The sequence below is a fragment of a genome, unplaced genomic scaffold, assembly GCF_019419815.1.
Source record: "Pyrus x bretschneideri cultivar Hongxiangsu unplaced genomic scaffold, Pyrus_bretschneideri_v1 Contig93, whole genome shotgun sequence".
In the NCBI taxonomy this organism is placed as follows: domain Eukaryota; kingdom Viridiplantae; phylum Streptophyta; class Magnoliopsida; order Rosales; family Rosaceae; genus Pyrus; species Pyrus x bretschneideri.
Window position 1 is genome coordinate 166,928 of NW_025999835.1, and position 20,910 is coordinate 187,837.

At 38.5% G+C, this 20,910-nt stretch overlaps 1 protein-coding gene across 1 annotated transcript; it reads right to left on the reverse strand.

Annotated features, from left to right (window-relative positions):
- Positions 1-12,923: 12,923 nt before the first annotated feature.
- LOC103965826 (aspartyl protease family protein 2-like) lies at positions 12,924-14,837 on the reverse strand. Its single transcript, XM_009378920.3, has one exon. It carries the CDS (start codon positions 14,817-14,819, stop codon positions 13,140-13,142), a length of 1,680 nt encoding a protein of 559 aa, XP_009377195.2. The 5' UTR covers positions 14,820-14,837; the 3' UTR covers positions 12,924-13,139.
- Between the last annotated feature and the right edge of the window lie 6,073 nt (positions 14,838-20,910).

Here is a 20,910-nt window from a genome sequence, read left to right on the forward strand (position 1 = left end):
CTTATTTGTAACACGTATACGGTTTTAACTGATTTATATACGTTTTTTTTTTTTTTGGTAGTATGGGGCAAATTGAGACACAAGTTGAGTTTAAAGCGACATGAGTTTTGGAGAGTGATAAATTATGAGTTTTATATGGTTATGTAAGACTTGAAATTGAGTACCAAGGAATGCATATATGTAATTAAACTTGATTTGATTGCTTTTAGCCGGAGGAAAAAAAAAAAAAAAACTTTTATTTGTAAGAATTATCCACGGCATGTTTTCATATGATTTATTTGCTCATCACATATGCTTACAAGTTGTCTATAGTACTGTCCGAGAGGTTTTTAAATGAAAACTTAACTAGAATTTAGAGAGGATTACCTTAGCATTACCCTTTCCAATAGGCTTCTAAAATGAGCTCTTAACTCAAATTTAGAAAGGATTTTTAAAAAATCAACTGTAATATAGGAAAGGAAAAAGGAGCACCTAATGGTTCTCTATAATTAATGCTAATTGTTTTAAGTAAATATTTAATTTATATTGGCTAACTGAGTCATAATCATTATGAATTATTGACTAATAGTCATTATGATTCTTTGAAGTAATGGAGTATTCTTTTATAGAGCTCCTAAAGTAATATTTTGATAGTTCTCGTTAAAAATTTTGTAGGGTGCATTTTTGCTAACAACTCGAGTGGTGCTAATGCTTGTCATCCTATTAACTACGATTAAATATGTTTAAATTTTGAGATTTGTGTCTATACATTATATAGAACTTGAAACTTAAACATATTTAATATGTGGTACCTTGGGCGGCGAGAATGACCGAAATGCCCATAGCACTTGACGAGCAAGTAAACAAACTAAGAGGCCTGATGTGGATCAAAACATGTTGCACTTATAGGCCCTTAGTATTATAGGCCCCTTAGTCAGGTCGGACTACCGGACTTCCGGATTACCTTAGTCAGGTTGGACTACTGAACTACCTTAGTTAAGTCGGACTAGCCTTAGTCAGATTAGACAAGTCAGACAAAGTCATAATACCAAGTGAAGTTAGACAAATGTGGTTAGACAAAATTCTATTAAAGAACTACTTGTCTCCCAAGTAAGGAAACCCTAATTTAAGTCAAATTAGGACATCTTAGGAATTAGGCAATGTAAACATGATTCTAGAGAAGATTGGGTATCTTATCCTAGATTTCCTCCTAAATAGTCTCCTGATTTAATTGGGATCACTTTCCCTGTAAGGACTATCTAGATTTCTATAAATACTCAGCTAAGTCTTTTAAGACTCAAGACTTAACTCTGGATTCTCTAATCAATCACAATGAAAGGTACACATATTCTCTATAATCCTAACAGAAGCTCATCCTGCATATACATTGTCGTCTACGCATAGACACGTCCATAAAGAACTCATTTCCTTAACACCTCGCCATAAGCTATTCGTTAAAGATGGTTCACGATGTATCGCACATCACACCATTCTTTCCTATAATTACACCCATGGTTTAATTCTCCTTTTCGGAGATATGTAGAAAGTTCTATTCGAATTCAACCACACCCCTCAATTCTCATTCTCACTCCTCGCTAAAGATCATGGGCAAGTTCGATTAAATTTTACCTCCGTTTGTGGATGTGCATAAATGTAGTTCCAATGTAATAGTAATAAATAGAGTGTGAACATCAAGTGTGGATGCAAATTTTCGCCTTTTTTTCCTTTGACAAAAATGCACCTGCAAAATAATAACACCTAAAATTAAGGCCAAAAACCTTACGCGCCTACGATAAATGGGGGGGTGCTTTGGGCGAAGAATCTTTGATGCTAAAGTTAGAATTCTAGAAAGAATGTGTTTGAGTATTTGTGGGTAGCAAAAAACCTCCTGAATTTTGGAGATAAAGGGTGTATTTATAGGAGAAAATGAGGAAGTGGGCCGGCCCTCTAAGGTTTAGGGGTGGCTAGCCCTAAGGTGGATTTTGGGTGGAATATTCCAAGATATTTGTGTAAATAAATATCTTGGAGTAATTAGGTAAATATCCTAAATAAATGGAATTAGGATAACTTACTTGAAATAGGTCTTCTCTGATTATGAATGTATTTAAGATAAGAATAAGGAATTATCCTTTCATAAATATCTTTGACTTTTCCTACAGACAGAGTACCTTGAGTAGTCATTGATCTCTGCATGCTCAACCTCAGCTGCGCGTGGTGAATGAGACTGCTTCTTGCTTATTTAATAGGGGTAGTCTTTTCTTTCTTGGAAAATAATCCACGTGTCAGCTCCATGATTTTTGGGTTTATTTTTGGCTCCACAAATGCCCCCACATATGCTCACCTACTCGCAGGAAAAGGCATGAGGTGTAGGAATCCAAAGCTGCCATGGAGTTTGTGTCCCAATTTAATGTAGATTCCCTTTTTGATTTGGAATTTAAATTCTTCTAGGAAAAGGAATGTAATTGCCACCAAAACCTATTTAAGTCTGCGCCAAGCAGGGGGTTACATAAATTTAGAGTGCAATTAAATCCCCGCAAGAAAGAGAGAAAGCCAGAGGATATTTGTTCCTCCTCCCTAGCAATCTTCTTCGTTTGCCCATGCAAAGAATTGTGTTCTGTTGTTTTTCTTCTTCTCCAAGGTAAGAAAAAAAAATTAAATTTCTCTTTCTTCATGATTTTTTTAGAGCCTTGGGGCTTAAATATTGGCTTGACGAAGGTCAAGGACGCGGGGAATTGTGCAACCGTGGGGCTATTGTGCTGCTACTGCTATGGTCGGCATGGCACGAAAAGGGCTCGGCTTGGGCTGAAGGCTAGTAACACGAGCTGCGTTGTTGTTGGAGATTGAACTTAGTGCTAGGCTTCCGTTTTCGGTCTAGCTCAAGTGATGAAACTGAACGTACTTTGTGTGTAGCTGGGGTGGGCCAGGTGCGCTAGGCTCAGGCCTGTGCGCATAGACCTTGGCGCTGGGGCACCAATCCTAAGCTGCTAGGCTTAGGCCCATGTAGTGATGGAGGAAGGAAGAGAGGCAAGGTTGAGGCGCGTGCCTCGCTTATCTTATGAATTGGGTTGCTTAGTCTCTAAACTTCTTTATACTTCTTGTTTAGATGTCTTTTGATTTGTTCTCCTCTATTTATGTCAATTCGGAATTTGGTTCAACTCCTAAGACTTCTCTAAACATGAAAAGTGTGCAGGGAGAAAAGTGGTTGCTTAGTCCTCTTCGCAGGGAGAAAAGTGGGTTGTCTCTGTAGAAGGAGATTAGAAAGATTAAGGGTGAGGCACTCGCTCATCCAATAGCCATCATGGAGCATGTTCCTAGTGGAGGTGGAAGAAAGAGATCTTCGTCGCCTACTTGAGAGCTATTGATGGAGAAAAAGCCAAAGACTTCTTCTACTACTCACAAGGGTCTATCCACTGTTAGGGGGCTCATGATTGACTTGACTTCTTCCAAGGGGAAGAAAAAGGCTACTGGATTTGAGCCCATAAAGTCTGCTGCTATGAGGATTGCTAAAACAGTTGTTGACAAGATTACGCAGTGGAGGAGTTTTGCCGTGCCTGTTATGTTTGGTTTTATTCCAAGACAACCTTCCGTGCCCAAGTCTGATCTGATTTCGGAGGTGTGTGTAGCGGTGAAAAGCGAGGATGACAATTCTACTGCCAAGGCGGTGCCAGAACAGGTCTTCCTGTTGAGAAGGAATCGCTTGCCCACATGAGCAACCGTGAACAACTTGCTAAACCAACCTTGGGGGAGTTTTTGGAGATCTATACACTGTTAAATCCCGATCTGATTGAGGACACAGAAGTATGTGCTAAGTTTGTTAATGGTGTAAGCAAGGTTATCGACTCCAGTTTTTTTGCGAGGCGTAAGGTTCAGTCACGAAGGGGTTTCGTGCTTGTTATGATGTAGAAATCTGTGATCTTAGCGGTCGAGTACACGTGTATAGAGCAGGATGATGCCAAGGCTTGTAGAAAGATAGTGACAGCCATGGTAGCAGAAGCTTGCTCGGCTGCTGAGAAAATTAAATAGTTGAAGTCTGAACTTACCTTTTTGAAGGGATTTGATGCATCTGCTGTTGGAAATGTGCCCTAAAACCAATCATATGATGATACTTTATGGACATTTCACATGTTAAACTAATCTAGTTTAATATTAAGGGCAAACATTATTGTTTGAGCCGTTTCATATAAATGTTATATGCTTAAACGATAAGTCCAAGGAATATGTGATTGGAAGAATGTGATCTAAAGAAGTTAGATTCATGAGACCATTCTTTCGTTGATACATCCTAAACGTTCCTGATCATAGGATTGTCAATTGGGCATTGACAGTCCGTTAAGATCAGTACGTGCTATGTCTTCTCTCAGGGAGAGTGACTAGTCTCGAGTCATTGGTGTGTGTGACATCAAGACAAGTACGTAGGTGCTCAATAGAGAATGAGTTCACTGAACACGATCAACGAAGAGTTCTCATATTCATGTCACATGAGAACTCATGGTTGGGATAATGCAAATTAGTCTTTTGACCTGAGGCATCACAGTTGTCTTGTGGTTAGGTCCTTAATCTTTGATTATGTCAAAGTCACTCCATCAGGAGGGTGTCCATGGCATCGTTGGGGTTAAGCCACTTAGCCATGGAGGCAAGTGAATGCGCAACAAGGGATCTCTAACCTTCAAACTGTTTGAGGGAGAATACTCTATGATATGATTAAGAATCTTTGGCCAAAGTATGAATGAGATTTAGGAATGTGTTCCAAATCACATTCAAGGTAATCATATAAGTACAAGACTCACATTGGATAGTAGACATGAATAAACTATCAAACCAAACAATGTGGTCAAGAGTATTGTATTAGAGAAAGACCGTATTGCATTTGTAATCCTAAAACTGAATAGGTTCTCCACCTCTTTTGATTAGCTTGGGTAACCATGACATGCTGCTAGGCGTCAACCATGGTTTGTGGAAGCCCTAAAAGTGTATTATCACTAACGGGAGAATTGAAAGTAAGTTTCAATTCACAATCGATTAGAAAGAGTTTTAATCGCCCATTGCCTCGCTAAAAGGAACCTAATGGATCGTTCACCGAGTAAGGTAGAGTTTGAAGAAACAACGGAGATGAGTAAGAATAATTAAATGGTTTAATTATTTATCTAAGGCTAGGATTAATTAATATGTTAATTAATCAAACGAATAAGTTCGTTAAAGACCTCGGGTTAGTTTTGGGCCGCAAGGCCCAATGGGATTTGAATGTCAAGCCCATTAACTCAAGTTGTATGACAACTTGAATAAACAAAAGGCTTGAAAGCCCAATAAACCCTATAGGCTTGCCATGTTAGAAGAATAGGGCTTTTGGTCCATTAGGTCACTTATTTGAAGGGACTATATAAAGGACTTTATAGCCTAAAAATTTACATATGGTAATTTTTGGGGAAAGGATGAGAACACAAGCTCTCCTTTCTCTCTAAAATTTAGGCCACCTTGGAGGGATCATCTAGTAATCAAACTCCTCCAAGGTCACTCATTTCTTCTTGATTATGCCTTGGTGATGAATCATTAGAGGTTCTCAATTTTGGGAACTTGGAGAAACCTTTTCATCCATCCAAATCCATGGATCTAAGATGCAAGGAATGAAGGCCCTCTCTTTGGGTGATTAGCCTTTGCTTATGCAAAGAGGAATCTACAAAGGTATTGATTTCTCAACTCACTTTGTTTTGAGTTGAGTCTTGGTTCACCTATCTACTAAGCTTTGAATTTCATGGGTAAATGTTTTGTTTTAAGTGCATACAAGCATGATTCCGCCTTTAATTGTTAATTGCATGCTATTGATGTTGCTTAAATGAACATGTGTTTCACAAATCTTCCTTCATCTGCCCCCATTGCTCCGTAGCTTGAGACCGCTCACCAAGAGATCAGTGACTTAAAAGCTCAGCTTAATGTGATCCAGGGGAAGTATGGCATTGCAAAGAAAGAGATTGAAGTCCAAGCGTTGCTAGTGCATGACCTTCAGTTTGCCATTTCAGAATTTCGATATGCTCGTGATGCCAAGGTTGTAAAGTTGTTCGTCATGCATAATGAAATTTTTTACTCAAGAAGTTCATTAGTAGACTTGAGTTCAAGGAAGTAGAGCTGCAAAGAACGTTGTCTACCAACGAGAACTTGAAAAAGGAACTAGATAAGTTGCAGAATGCTCGTATTGACCTGATTGAGGAAAATAAGTAGTTGAAGAGCGAGAAGTCTAGTCTTGAGGTTGTCCTTGCCCAAGCTCAAGCTGGCTTCTACAACTTGGCAACATAGATCATTTCTTTGGCATGCCGTCTAACTACGTCTCATTTGATAAGGACGTCGAGCTTTTTATTATTTCCAATGATCTACTTAAGTTTTCTTTCGAGAACACCTTTGGTGGAGCAGCTGAAGATTAAGTTGCCTAGGTAAGTGCTACCAAAGGTGGTACCGCCCAAGCAGGGATGGTTAGTGATAGTGCTGCTCAAGATGGGGCAGCTGTAGCTGAAGCACGAGAGGTTGATGCTGGTGGTAGTATTCCGGCTGCCGAAGATGTCCAAGCTGCTGAGCAGTCTTTTTAGATAAACTTTAGGGTTTACTTTCTTTTCCTTTCCTGCTTTGCTTTTTCCTTTACTTGAACTCTGTTGGCCTTTGTGCCAGTTTACCAAATTGATAGAAATTAATAAACTATTTTTATTCGCTTTATTTCATCTTTGTCCTCTTTTGTCTTCCATCATTTTTCTTTTGTCGACGTGTCCTTTTAAAGGCCATCATCTTGATCTGCCTGATGTGGTTGCTATTTTGTAGCAGGCTTGTCCTTATGAATCTCAGTAGCTCCTATGTGGACGAATAACTTCTTCTTTGACTCCTTTAGCATTTGTATTGTGCATCGTCGAGATACGGCCTACTTGATCTCTTTAACTCATTCTCCCAGGATGCAGAATCAAATTTTTTTAGTACTCAACGAAGTTTCACTAGCTAGAACCTTCTTAGAATCGCGTTATAAGGAGATGGGTCACTAACTATAATGAACGTCTGCTTTAAGACTACTAGTGGTGTTCTCACATCGAATGTTATGCTACCAATAGTAGTTGAGGTGTATTCATTGCATCTTGTGAGTACTTCTGCTCGGCGTATTATCGTGCTTTCCAGGCTTGTCTTTTAAATGACGGATAGCTAAAGTAAATTTACTGAACTGCCTTAGTCCATCATCATTCTGTCGACTATAGCATATGCCAGTTGAATGCACACTACCAGAGAATCATCATGTGGGAAGTCAACTCCCTCAGCATCCTGCTCGGTGAAACCAACGATGGGTCCATGTGGGCCTTAGTTGCCTGAAACTGGGAGATTGTTATATCATGATGAATCTTCCTCTTCTCAGAGTTGTTTGTGGCCCCCAAGTATTCCGACTCAGCGAAGATGCCGTTGATTCTGATGGTCTTAGTATATGGCTCCGTGTCTACTTCTACGTTCCTTCTAGGCTGCTTAACTGGCTTGTCAAGTATTTGTCGCATTTACTCTCATTTACCAGCTTCTCTAAGTAGTCCCTCCATGTATTATCGATCGTGTGACCAGGATCTCGATTGAACACGCAATAGTTGATCCAACTTTGAGGTGTTTCATTCTGATCGTCTTGGTAGCTTGAACCAAGGCTCACTTTTGAGGTCGCGAAAGATTTGGTTGATCAGGATTGAAAACTTGGTATAGTTTTTGGTAGCTTGACCTCCTCTTGCCAGGGATCGGTCTTTACGCTTGGCCCCCTGCCTGCTTCAGTCGTTAGACTGCCTCTTGTCCACCTTTTTCTGGGCTACCTTAGACTCATTCTGAGGTTGCTCAGGTGCTTTGTTTGCTCATCGAGCTTCATCCCAAAGCGCATACTTCTCTACTAGAGTGAATGAATCTGCTAGAGTCAGATCTTCCTTTATGATCAATTATCTGATAGTGGATAATCTATTGGGAGTCCTTTTTGAAAGGTTGCGTTGGCAGTTGAGTCGTTACAACCGATTATTTTCGCTTTCTCCGCCTTGAACATTTTCATATAGTCGCGGAGCGACTCATTCAAATTTTTCGTGATGTTAAAGATATGATCAGACTTCTTCTTGATCGAAAGGTGTGATGAGTATTCATTAGTGAAAACTACAGAAAGCTTGTCGAAACTCTGGATGAACTGTAAAGGCAGGGTATAAAACCAATCAAGCGCTTCGCCTTGCAAAGTTGTAGCAAATATCTTACACATTAAAGAGTTGTTAGCCCTGTAGAGGATCATCTCACTACGATAATGCTTCAAGTGCCTTTCCAGGTCTCCGTCTCCTTGATCTTGTCCGTAAAAAATGATCATCTCATGTGTACCACGTCTATGCGAAAGGCCTCGTCTGTGGTTTCGATGCACTGGAATCTGCACAATCGTTTGGTCAAGAGCCTCTTTACTTCTTCCTGAATTTGCCTCTGCCAGGGCAGCGGGGCGTTCGAATATCCTCGGTCATGACCTGCTGGTCTCGGCTGCTCTTCCTTATGTTCAGTCAGTCTATGTCGCGGATGCGGTGCACGTGGAACATTCCTGGTAAGCAAACAAATTACTCATAGATTACCGGTTGAACTTGAGCTAGATTGAACGATTGCTTCTCTCCGTCCATCATGCTGCCTACTCCCAATGTGAGGATGAATGTGCTCTTTGTGGGCCTAGCTGCAAATGAACGATTTGCTTGGAAGATTGTCCATGTTTTTCGAAGTGTGGCCCCAACCGTGAATGTATGCTCGTCTAGGGCCTAACCAAGAGTGCATTTTCTTCCCCGTGCTAAGACGAAAATGTACATTACCAGAACGTTCCGTTCGTGGTTGGTCGATGGGCTGCTTGCCGGGACGGTGCTGGAAAGAAACGTCATTTTCTGCCCTTGTCCTATTTTAGGACACTTCGTCTGGGGCATGCTGCATGAGCTGATTTACCAAGGTAGTCTGATGCGCAAAGGTGCTTATCAATTTGACTATCTGTCGGGATAGGTGTTGTTCACCACTTAAAGTGGAAAACTAGTATGGTAGACATCTACTTGAGTAGTGGAAGTGTAATGGACTCCGAGTGCAAAGCTTGAGCTAGGATGGGTCAGATTTGCAGTAAGGTGGGGTGAAAATACCCTTGGTTCAACCGTTAGCCTTGGAATCTGGATCTGGGCTGGTTGAATTGGTCTAGGACCATGCTGGACCGTCTAAAGGGCTACAAGAACAAGTCAGACATATGGCCGCTAGGCCGCCTCGGTTTGTCTTGCTTGGCCTCGAGTTGGAGACGCGTTGGGCTTGCGTTGAGTTGCCACTTGCGTCGTGGTTGACACTACTTAGACTGCCTCGATATGAGCAGCTCGCGTCCAAGTGAAGGTGGTAGGCACCAAGGGCTGCTGTCGAGGGCGAGTAATTGCTTGGTTCTATACCTGTTAGCTGATTAAGCCGTGAGCCTCCTGCCCTAGGGTTTTCTTGCGATGAGTAGAAGTTGCCTCGTGGGCCACTACAGTGATGGTTGCCACTACTGGCATGGCCACAATACTTCGTGGTGGCAAATGAACGATCTTTTCCGTGGTAAGCCTCGCAGAGCAACGGCGTGGAGCCATGTCACGATCTACATCAGTTAATCCATGTCCTTCAACATAAGGGGTCCCATTGGTTGTAGTTTTTGAATTTCCTGCCATCATAGTCGTGGATCTATGAATGAAGAAAGTTGAAAGCGAGAGTCTTCTTCAAGTCTTCAAATTAGAGTTCTTAATGAAAGCACAAATTTGTGGATACAAATTTCCGTCGTCTCTTCCTTTGACAAAAATGCACCTGCAAAATAATAACATCTAAGATTAAGGCCAAAAGCCTCATGAGCCCACGATGAATAGAGGGGCTTTGGCCGAAAAATCTCCAATGCCAAAGTTAGAATTCTAGAAAGAATGTGTTTGAGTTTTTGTGGGTAGCAAAATGTCTCCTAAATTTTGGAGATAAATGGTGTATTTATAGGAGAAAATGAGGAAGTGGGCCGGCCCTAGGTGGATTTTTGGTGGAATATTACAAGATATTTGTGTAAATGAATATTTCAATCTCCATTTTTCTGAAACCCTCTATGCCGTATGTAGATTATATTTGATTAATATATATATGCGCAATGAAACCAATAGATTTTTTTTAAGAAAACGTAAGAGTAGAATTTAATTATTGAAGTGCTTATGGTTTTAACTCTTGAATTGCAAGAGCACCGTCCAAAAATTACTATGGATAAAACTTGTTCATCAAAACCCTAATTCCAATGTCATGATAAACAAGTTTACAATGCCTTCATTACAAGGTACTTTAATTCGATTTGTACAATATTCCGGAGCACACAAAGCATATCAAACTATCACTCGATCTCTTGAATCTTTTGTTAAATAAACAAAACTAAACCCTAGTCTTAGTATCTTTGGTGAGAATTGGGTTGTGGCAAAACTTTGATATCTTAAAATTTGGATGGTTCTTTGGGTTGTAATTATTACTCTTTATTTCTTTTGGTCAAATTGTCAAGAAGACCTACCAAATTTGGTTGTTCTGGGCAATCACGAAATCATTGGAGTTCTTCATCCCTCCCTCCCACGTTTTGTAGATTTTAATTATTTATGATGGTTTATAATTCATGTCATCATTCATGTTATTTATTGATTCAAATCCTCCACATCACTTTTAATTAGGACCATTGAATGATATAAAATCTAAAGGTTGAAAAGAAGTGTAAAAATATTTGTCCCTTGATCCTATCCTATTAAGTTAATATTAGAGGCCTTGATTAATTAAGGAAATTGTTATTGGCACTCCAAATTTCTCATTCTACAATCCAAATTTTCTATATTTAGAAAGAAAAATACATTTGTGAGGAGTGTAGAATGAGATTTTTAGAGTGCCAATAACACTTCCTTTAATTAATAGTAAATTAATATTAAGATTTAATTAACACAAGCCTAATCCACACAAGGCCTTGATTAATTAATATTAATTAGCACAAGCGTGATCCACACAAGGCCCAAGCCTCAATTCCCATTCCACATGCCCAAGTCCAACTTATTATTAAATGATAGTGAGAAAGTTCAAATTCCTAATGCCCAATTTATTAAGAGATTGGACACCTATTATGGAGAGAGGATCCTCGCTGGATCCTCTTTGTAAGGATTTCGGGAATCCTCTAATCATATCCATTCATCATATATTGTGCGGCTAATTTTTGTCAAATATTGTTTATATTCAATTTTAAATAAAAAAATTTACAATGATTTATGACCGCACGATGTAAGATGAATGACTGTGATTGAAGGATTCTCACAAAAAGGATCCAATCCTCTGGCCTATTATGTATCAACTTAATCAGATTGATTGAAACACTTCAGTCATCAAATCAATTCATTTGGAAGAGAGTTCATTTGCTTGAAGCCTTGAAGCATAACATTTTTTCATTAGTATTCAGGGAAGAGGATCCTTTTCGGATCCACTTTGTGGGGATCCTAAGGATCTCCACATCTTAGTCGTTCATTGTATATCGTGCGGCCAGTTTTCGTCAGATACTATTTGTGTTTAATTTTAAATAAAAAAGTCAAATGATTCCTGATCGTATGATACACGATTAATGATTAAGATGTGGGGATCCCTAAGATCCTCACAAAGTGGATCCAGATGGGATCCAATTCCAGTATTTAGGATCACATCCCAATTGCTTGTTCCTCATCCAAGGTTAGACTTGTCACACTTTTCAAACAATTAAGTTGAAGATAACACCAATACAACGAGAGGCTAACAAAAGCTAGCCCCGCCGCCAGCGATGGAGCCACTAATACTAGTCAGATAGTTTTGAGAGAAAGGAGAAGGCATATCAAATTTGTTTCTTGCAAGCTCCTAAACAACAAAACTATGACTTAGCATTAAATGTGTAGATGAATGAAGGAAAATGAACTGAATTGGGCACACGATCAGCTTTGGTTTCTGATGGTCTTCCCCGGTAAGCCACTCGATCTCTCTACATAACAAGGCTGATTAGCCCTTATGATAAAAGCCATTCATTTCTTCTACAGCAAGAAATAACTCTAAAGCATTCTCGCAAATTGTTACGTGAAAATGCACGCATGCTATTGTAACGTTACTTTAAGTCAATCACATTGCTGTTACGTATTTGAACTTTTACACATAACAATGCGTGATTGAATCAAAATACCATCTAAATAACATTTCAGTTGGATGAAAGTCATTCTATGACAAGGGATTCGCATGTCACTAGGATTTGCCAGATGAACAACATGACAAGGACGGAATAATCCCATAAGAAAATTGCCAAAGGGTGCCCAAACTGATTGAGTGTTGATATACAAATATTTTATCAGAGCAACTTTAGGGGGCTAATCTGAACGGCCTTTGAATTGTGTGGATAAGGATCATCTCCGTTCAATATCGTACATAGTGCGGCTATATATCATTAGGTATTGTTTGTATTTAATTTTAAATAAAAAAATCAACATAATTTTTTGCCATACTATATACAATGAAAGAATAAAATGTGAGAATTCATATTTCCACAAAAAGGATCTGAATGGGATCCAAATACAGATGTTGAAATCAATAGAAGCTGTGACTGTCAAACGGTTGACCCGTTCTTTGTCTTATACACACCTATATATTAAAGTTTCATACACCTAATAATTGACCAGGAATACGTCATAGTAATTCCAAATAGTGTTAGGCTTCGGGATAACAAAAATAATATAGAAAAATAAAAGGCTAAGAAACATTCAGGATTCCATATCAAATTACAGTCAACAGATTTTGAAATATTTAAGCTGATTACAACAACGTATTTTCTAAATCGGCAACAATAAGCAAAGAATTCTAGTCTAAAACCATCAAAGAATGATTCATTTAATTAAAATAAACACATCAGAAGGCAACAAGACCAATAACCAGTATAAAAATATGCAAAAAAAGCATTAATATTTCTTGTTTTTTGAGTAAAGATTATGACCCTTTGTGGCTATCAATATGTAATCACTTGAAACTTCAAAAAAAATGAAAAATGAAAAGAAAGAAAAAACAATTAATCTAATTTCTGTATGTCACCTCTGACCCTTTTCAGAAGGAAAAACTCAAAAAAAGAAGGAAAAAAAATGTGTACAATTTTTCTCCAGCTTCTAAACATCAGCACATTTCATGGGTGCATATCCTAGCCTGGACTTCTTTGTGTCATAGAGGATATGAAAATTCTGCTGCTGATAGTTTCCGATGATCGAAAGGCTGGATTTTGGAGTCCCCAACACCGCCAGGCAGACCATTTCCTGCGGTTCGATCTGGATGAAGTAGTTCTCTACTGGGAAATCCCACACAGCTCCATCCGCAAATACAATTGCGAACTCCGGCAGCTCTATTTTCTCAACACCTGACACATTGTAACAAGGTTTCAAAATTGGAAAGTCGTTCACAACTGGATACCCTTTAACCTTTTTCTCAAATGCCTCCTTGATCATTTGGTAAGCAGGATCGGCAAAGTAACTCAACGTGGTGCCGGAATCAATGATTGTCCCGCCGGCACCCTCCGGCGCCAATTTCCAAGTCTCAGCCGGTATGTCCACCGCTTCTCCGCCGACCATGACGGATTTTATCTCGACATAGTAGAATGTATCAGCAGGGTTTTCTTTCCCTCCCACCAAGGAAGTGTAGCTCAGTTTCGGGTGGCTCAAGAGGTTCTTGTCCTCCCCGAAAATCAACTTGCTGCTGACATTCGCGTCGCTGTTTCGATCCACAAGGCAGTAGGAAAACGAATGTCCGTACAGCGATTGGAGCTGAGATGCAAAGGAAAGAGGGCCTCTGCCAAGCCCTAGCAACCCTGCAGCCCCATGAAATAGTCCTCTGTTCCAATGTCCGCATCCGAACATCACATTCTCCACCCTCTTGAACCCCGCCTTGTTCGGTGACGTGAGGTTCACAGTAAAGGTTTCGAGGGAGAAATCGCCGGTAGTGTTGGAGCTGTCTCCGTACCAGTAGAAATACGGGCACGTTTGATTTTCGGACTTGCAGGGCTGTGCAGGATCCGGGGACGAAACCAATCGACACCGCGGATCCTTGCAGCTAATGTCAAGAAAAGAAGTTGAGTCTTTCGGGTCGTAATGCGGGCCCTGCTGCTCGAAACAGTCGTGGCACGGCGCGCATTGGACCCAGTTAAGGTCACTGCCAGTGTCGAGAATTAAAGAGAAGTGTTTAGGGGGTGTACCGATGAAAACATCCATGAAGTACTCGCCGGAGCCGAGGCTGACACCAGACTTCAACGTGGCCTGAAGCTGCCCTGAAAGCTCGTTGGTGTAAGACTCCGGTGAGGCTGCAGGGGCCACAACCGGATTTGATTCGTAGGGCTTCGACTTCTTGTCTTTCTGCAGCCTTGAAATTGTGTTCTGGTTCTTTTTCTCGACGATTCTTGTGTGGAGGGTTTGAATTCTGATGAGGTCTCGGACTGTGGACTCGATCACGGAGCTTTTTCTTTCGGATTGTTTGTTCTGTGATCTGTGCCGTAGATGGAGCTTCATAGTTTGTTTATGAGGGTTCAATTCGGGTGCGGCTTCGTCGTCGTCAGAGTCGCCAACATCTTCCATGGCTGAATCTGATTGGTTTGTTCTTTTAGAGCTGCTGAGGCTGCAGCCAGTGTGGGATGAGGAGGAGGATGAGATGGCGTTGAAGCTCATGTGCTCCGGCAGTTGTATGCCGGCGAGAGTGGAGGCATTTGGGTTGTGATTGTCGTGGCTGTGAAGTCCGGCAATCGCTGCTAAAGTGGAGGAGAAGATTACAAGGAGAACCACTAGGATTGAACCCCTAACAGCCATTCTGATCGCCTCTTCTCGTTTCAAAATCCTGCATGAATAAAACTTGAGAAGGAAGAAAATAAAATTGGAGAAAACCCCAGAAAGATCGAAACTTCAAGGTTTTGGATGATAATTTGAAAAAACCCAGAAACGGAAAAATCAGATGAGATTTGAATTTCCAACGGAAAGAGTAGGAAAATTGGAAAATGAATGAAAACGAGCACGGGAACCCAGAAACAAAAAACTTCAATTTAAAGCTCTAAAAAAGGGACTCTTGGGGGTTGGTTGGAGAGGGAGAGAGAGAGAGAGAGAGAGAGAGAGAGAGAGAGAGAGAGAGAAGGGGGGGAGGTCTGAGTGTGCTGAGCTTAGAATCAATGTTAGACTTTGAATGTGTTGATTTATTATTCAAAGTTGAAAACGCGGTTTCGACGAAAAATAAAAGAAAAGAAACCAAGAGGAGAAGAGAAGAGAGGAGTTGGTACACCACATCACGTATCTTTATATAAATATTACGTTACGTAGGTTAAAAGGTTAATAATTTAAAAATTAAAATTTTTCATTACTTGCATAAAAACATGTAATGTATTATCCGTGTTCTCATCACAACTAAAAATTTCTCAAAGAGGAGGGTGTGAATTGTGATTTATTATTTAACTAAAGTGCTTACCTGGTCTTCATCATCTTTCTGCTTCTTTCCTCCCGCTTTCCTGCTTCATTGCCTCATGCCACTCTCATATTATTCATATATGCCGTTGCACAACTTATACTTTTACCCTTGCAGCTCGCTGTCTCTCACGAGTGTTTAGTTTACTTGGTAAAACTGTATGGTCTTGGTTTTAACTTTGGTTTGTTTTCATATATTTTAAGAAAGGCTGGTACTATCCATACACATATTTTTACCTTCTACACATTCTATGTTACTTTCTATCTTTTTATCATTTTCAATTCACTTGTTCTGACGAACGAAAATTAAGAATGATGTTAATTAGTTTTCAAGGCACTAGGAATCACCTAAATTCGAGTGTGATATAAATTGTTCGACTTCATTTCTAGTAATTTTCAACTGCGCTGTAATATCATGTAGCTAGAGATTCTACATGATATTACATACATTACAAGCCTTGGGCTTCACGGATTAGGATTCCTTAGACAGTCAAACAAGCTCTTAATTTTACATTTAATTACAATGTTTGGGTTTGACAGAAAAAATTACATATTCGTTTTGGAAAACAACTTAATTAGGGTTTTATTTGTGAAAACGATTATCAAAACTCAAGCACGCTAAATAGCTAGAGGAACCAATCAATCGGACTGCCACATTTAATTTCCTCACGATGGACCAACTACATACATACATACATACATACATACATACATATATATATGCATATGATATTCTTGGCGTAATTAGACAGGGGAATGTCTGCCATTAATCTCCATGGAATATTGCTCAACGAGACACTACGTAATTAAATATGAACACAATAAAACACATAAGGTGTAGAAACAGAGAGAAACGAGGGTAGCCGTTAGAATTTGGAGCAGACATGCATGCAGTTGCCGCCATTATTTTATTATATATTGATTTTGATATTATCAAAAATTGCATGAGAGCGGGTCTTGTGTTGCATTTTGACCACTGGATTTTGAACCAAGGCTTTGAAATTGGAAAATTGGTGTGCTAAATCGTGCTACTGTACAATTTGTCTCTGCCCCCTTGCGATGTCCTCTGTATATGTCGAGTCTTTATCCAACTCCAAGTTTTGAATGTATAATCAACGTTTATTTTAGTCAAAAAGTCAAAGTATTTTTCCAAACGAGATTTTTGGCATTCAGTTTCTTAGGTACGCTTCATTTGGAAGAAGGAAAATGAATAAAGTATTAGAAAAATAAAAACTCTAAATACGTGAAGTAACTTACATTACATAGGTTTACTGTTATCATAACGTTCCAATTTATTATTAAATTTGAACGTCACATGATTATGTACCTGTTTAATGTATATAAGTTCTTTTTCTGAATGAGAAATGTCAAGGAGATTCTTCCAAAAGAGATTTTCTCAAAGTTGGACTATCCATGGACTCTTTATAATCTCACAGTTTAACGTCAATTTTCATCGCAATATTATAAAACATTATGCCAAAAAATAAAATGATATAAAGTCCATGTAGAGATCCACTTCTGAAAATCTCCTTAGCATTTCTCTTTGTGAAATTTAGAGGCAAGATCATGTCAAGGTAGAAACCTTTTTGTTTCCCATTAAATATAGGAGTGTGATATTCCCATTAAATATATAGGCACTTTGTGTGTGCCCATATGCTAGTATAGTTTAAGTAGAAATGCTTGGACAATTTTACTTATTATTAAAGAAATTAATTATATTTTAAAGACAAGAAAACAAAAAGGAAATCACTTCATCAGTTTTTGAATTAAAAGAAAATGTACTTAATAATAAAAATTGTACTCTTAATGATAAAAAGAGTTGTTTAAGAGTTTTTAAATAAAAAAATGTTTTGCGAAGGGCTTTTTATTAATTTTCCTAATAAAGTATGAGTGCATATATAGTTGAGCAATTAGGTGATAAGGCATGTCAAACCCAAGTTTGACATGATGGGGAATGTTAGCAGAAGTTTCAACGATCAACAATCACTACTACATTCGAATCAAATCTCAGCGTTTGAAATGATGTATCCAACACATGAAAAACGTTTATTGTGGTAAGATGCATACTTGTTACATATAAAGAGAATCATGCTCGGCATGATGTTATATATGCTATGAGACTTTTATTTTTTTATTTTTTTATTTTTTTAAATGTAGTTTTTTTCTTCTCATAAATGGCCTCTTTTTTCTCTCTTTCTGTTTTTTCATTAAAAGATAACTAGTTGGTGGTTTCGTCATGGCAGTCCTATATTTTCAAGAATCAAGAAGATGCACATAGGCATTTTAGCTTTCACGTGGCCACCATTGTGTGATTCACCAATACTAGAATCGAACTCATGATGTGCATGTGGAATACGAACCTGAAATTGGTCATGAACCATCCCATGATTTTATTTATTTATTTATCTCTTTAGTTTCTTAACTTTTGTTGGACTTCAGAGCTTATTTAGCATCGACATAAAATTATGTAATTAGTGTCAAAAATCAAAAATAATTTTTCCTCCTTCGAAATTCTCTATGTACATCTTCATGATCTTTAACTACAATTATAATAAAGTCATTAGTTTTGTGTTGCAAAGAGTAATATGTTTTTTTACCAGGCAAGACTACGAAATTCATAAAATCATACTTAAATATACAATAAGTAAATTAAATATTTACAACCTAATATATCAGAGTGTCTAATATGACCTCTTTTGAGTCATTTTAATAGCAGTGAGTAACAATATAGACCACATTTGTTACCATGCGATGAATGCGCTTGCGAGGTTTGCTTTATCTTGTTATGAGCTAGCTATTTAGATATAATAAAATGCTCCTAATATTTGTCTTTTATCTTAAACAAGGATGTAATGATCCCTAAAAAAATGAAAATACTTTGGATATTTGATATTATATTAAGCACTTCAAAATAGTCAAATACACTCCTTGCTTTGTTCTTTAATAAACTACTAAACAATATACTTATAACGTATAGAAGTTGAACTGCATTATTTTGGCAATGTCATTTTTCTTTCCCTAGAAAAAGTGCATATCTTAATACAAGGAAAATTGTTGTTGGAATGTGGAGAGGAGTTGTGGTTTGACACACAAAAGTAGGTGCGTGTTGCGGCAGTCCCATTTTCAACACGCAATCACATTTTAGGTTTTCCTCAAGTTCGAGTTTAACAATAACCAAAGTTTAAGAGCCACTAATAACAACTAGTGCTTGTTTCTTGGAGCAAGTAAATTAAACATCTTGAAGGTTGGGAAACTTGACGAGAATCTCAACCTCAAAATCTGTCCTCTAGCATTTGGATGTGAATCAAAATATGCATGCCACCATGCACATCCTTCTCCTTAATCGGAGAAATTTTTCCATGAGAAATGTTAAGAAAATTTTCAAAAGTGAGACACTTTACGAACTTTCTGACAAATCACAATTTAATGTCAATTCTCGTACCAATATTATAAAACATGAGGTGGCAGAGAGGGAGTAAGATTTTTTCCCCTCCTATTACTATCTCCTTCTCTTCCCTCCTCTCACACCTTCCTTTTTGTCTTCTCTATACAAAAATTGATGTGGCTTAATTGTAACCGTTAAATAGGAGAAGAGGGAAGGAGAGAGAGATCAAGAGGGGAGAGAATCCTACTCCAACAAGGTGTCCCACTTTTAAGAGTCTTCTTAACATTTCTTTTTTTATATTTATTAGAAACACCAATCGATACATCATATATTATTATGATACATAATGTACCGACTTGTAATCTGAGTACACTAAAAAATTTCTCCTCATGTGAAAATCTAGACCTCATCAACATTTTCGAATTGCTTGACTTGGACTCTTATGATTTTATTATTCCTCCTCTTTTTCTTGGAGATTATTTTGCTTAGCCTGCGGTATTCTTGTTCTTTTGTAATTTCCCATTATTTATTCCCCCCTTTGAAAATTTGAAGTTAAGTAATTAGGTTAAGTCTTTTAATCCCTCAAGAACAAGTCCTAATTAGACTTGCTTGCATCTCAGTCATTAGACCATATCTTCCACTTAAGTCCTCTAATTTAATTCACATTAGCAGCCTAACTACAATATTTACCTGAAAATGTGGATACTTTATGTCTTGAATAATGGAAATGAATCATCTTCAAATCCCTTCCTCATAATCCATCAAATCAGCGAATCCGTGCCATTGAAATTTGATTTACATTATTCAAGATCCCTTCATCCTTGAATAATGTAGATTAGGTCAAAGTGATCTCTTTAATAAAACACGCGGCTAGTGAATAGTGATTCCTTTACTCCTAGTGTGAGCTAATTAATATTCATTCGTGTTCTTTGTTTATTTGGAGAGAAATGTTAAGCACATTCTCTTAAAGTGGTACTCTCTATGGAATTTTCGGCACCTCATGTTTTTACATGATGTTTTATAATGTTAGCACGGCAATTGTGCCAAAAAATTAGGCGGCAGAGAGTTCATAGAGGGTCTCTATAGCATTTCTCTTATTTTGAATATGTTTTATTTATTGTTAATGATATTTAACAATACTCAATTAAAAATAATGAGTATACCATTATGAGTATAAAAATGCGTGTCTCTATATGATTATATATATCCATGTTATGTACAAATAAAACATATTAGAGTAAATCTCAGTTTACTACCCTCAAGTTTCGTGGTTTTCAACATTTGATACATGAAGTTTTTTTCGTCCCAGAGTCATACCTAAAATGTTAATTTGGGGACAGTCTCATACATTCGTTAGTCTGGTTGTTAAGTCTCCCATTAACTAATGACGTGGTACCCATGTGGACAATGACTGGGCACCACGTGTCATTAAGGGGTCCACGTGAAAATTAAAAATTCAAAAAAAAAAAAAAAAATTGGTCGTCTTCTACCTCCCCCGACTTTCCCTTCCTCCCATATCCCTCCATTATCTCCTCTCTTCTTCGACTCGTCATACATCCACCCTCCCCCCTGCATCTTTGACTCCACCCATCCACCCACCCACCAAACCCTCCTCTTTGTGTGAAACGATTTCACTTTCCTCCATCTCTCTCTCTCAAATTGGGTCAGCCGGACCGACCCTAGTCTAGAAGCTCTACTCGGCCAAGGAGGCTCACGATTCCACGTGTGCGCACCAATACCCTACCGTCTGTGTCTGGGTTTTGGATAAGAAGGCTATGTCGGAAGCGCGCCTGCACGCCGGATTGACCAAGGCGGCAGAAGATGGGCTTTTGGAGATTATTCGGGCTGATGCGGCAAGGCTAGTAAGGTTGAGGCATCCCTCTATCTCTTTGCAATCACAACGACGACTGTGCGAGTAATTAAAGGACTTATGGGTTTTTGGTTTTTCATTCAAAACATGTAACGATCTAGCAAAGCCACTCATGAATTTTGGAATATGATTTTGATTGATTTTTCTTTCTGGGTTTTAGGTTTTGTGATATAGGTTTTGGTTTTTCGTTCAAG

Excerpts from the sequence above, each read along its gene's own strand:
- LOC103965826 (XM_009378920.3), bottom strand. The coding sequence starts at position 14,819 with ATGGCTGTTAGGGGTTCAATCCTAGTGGTTCTCCTTGTAATCTTCTCC.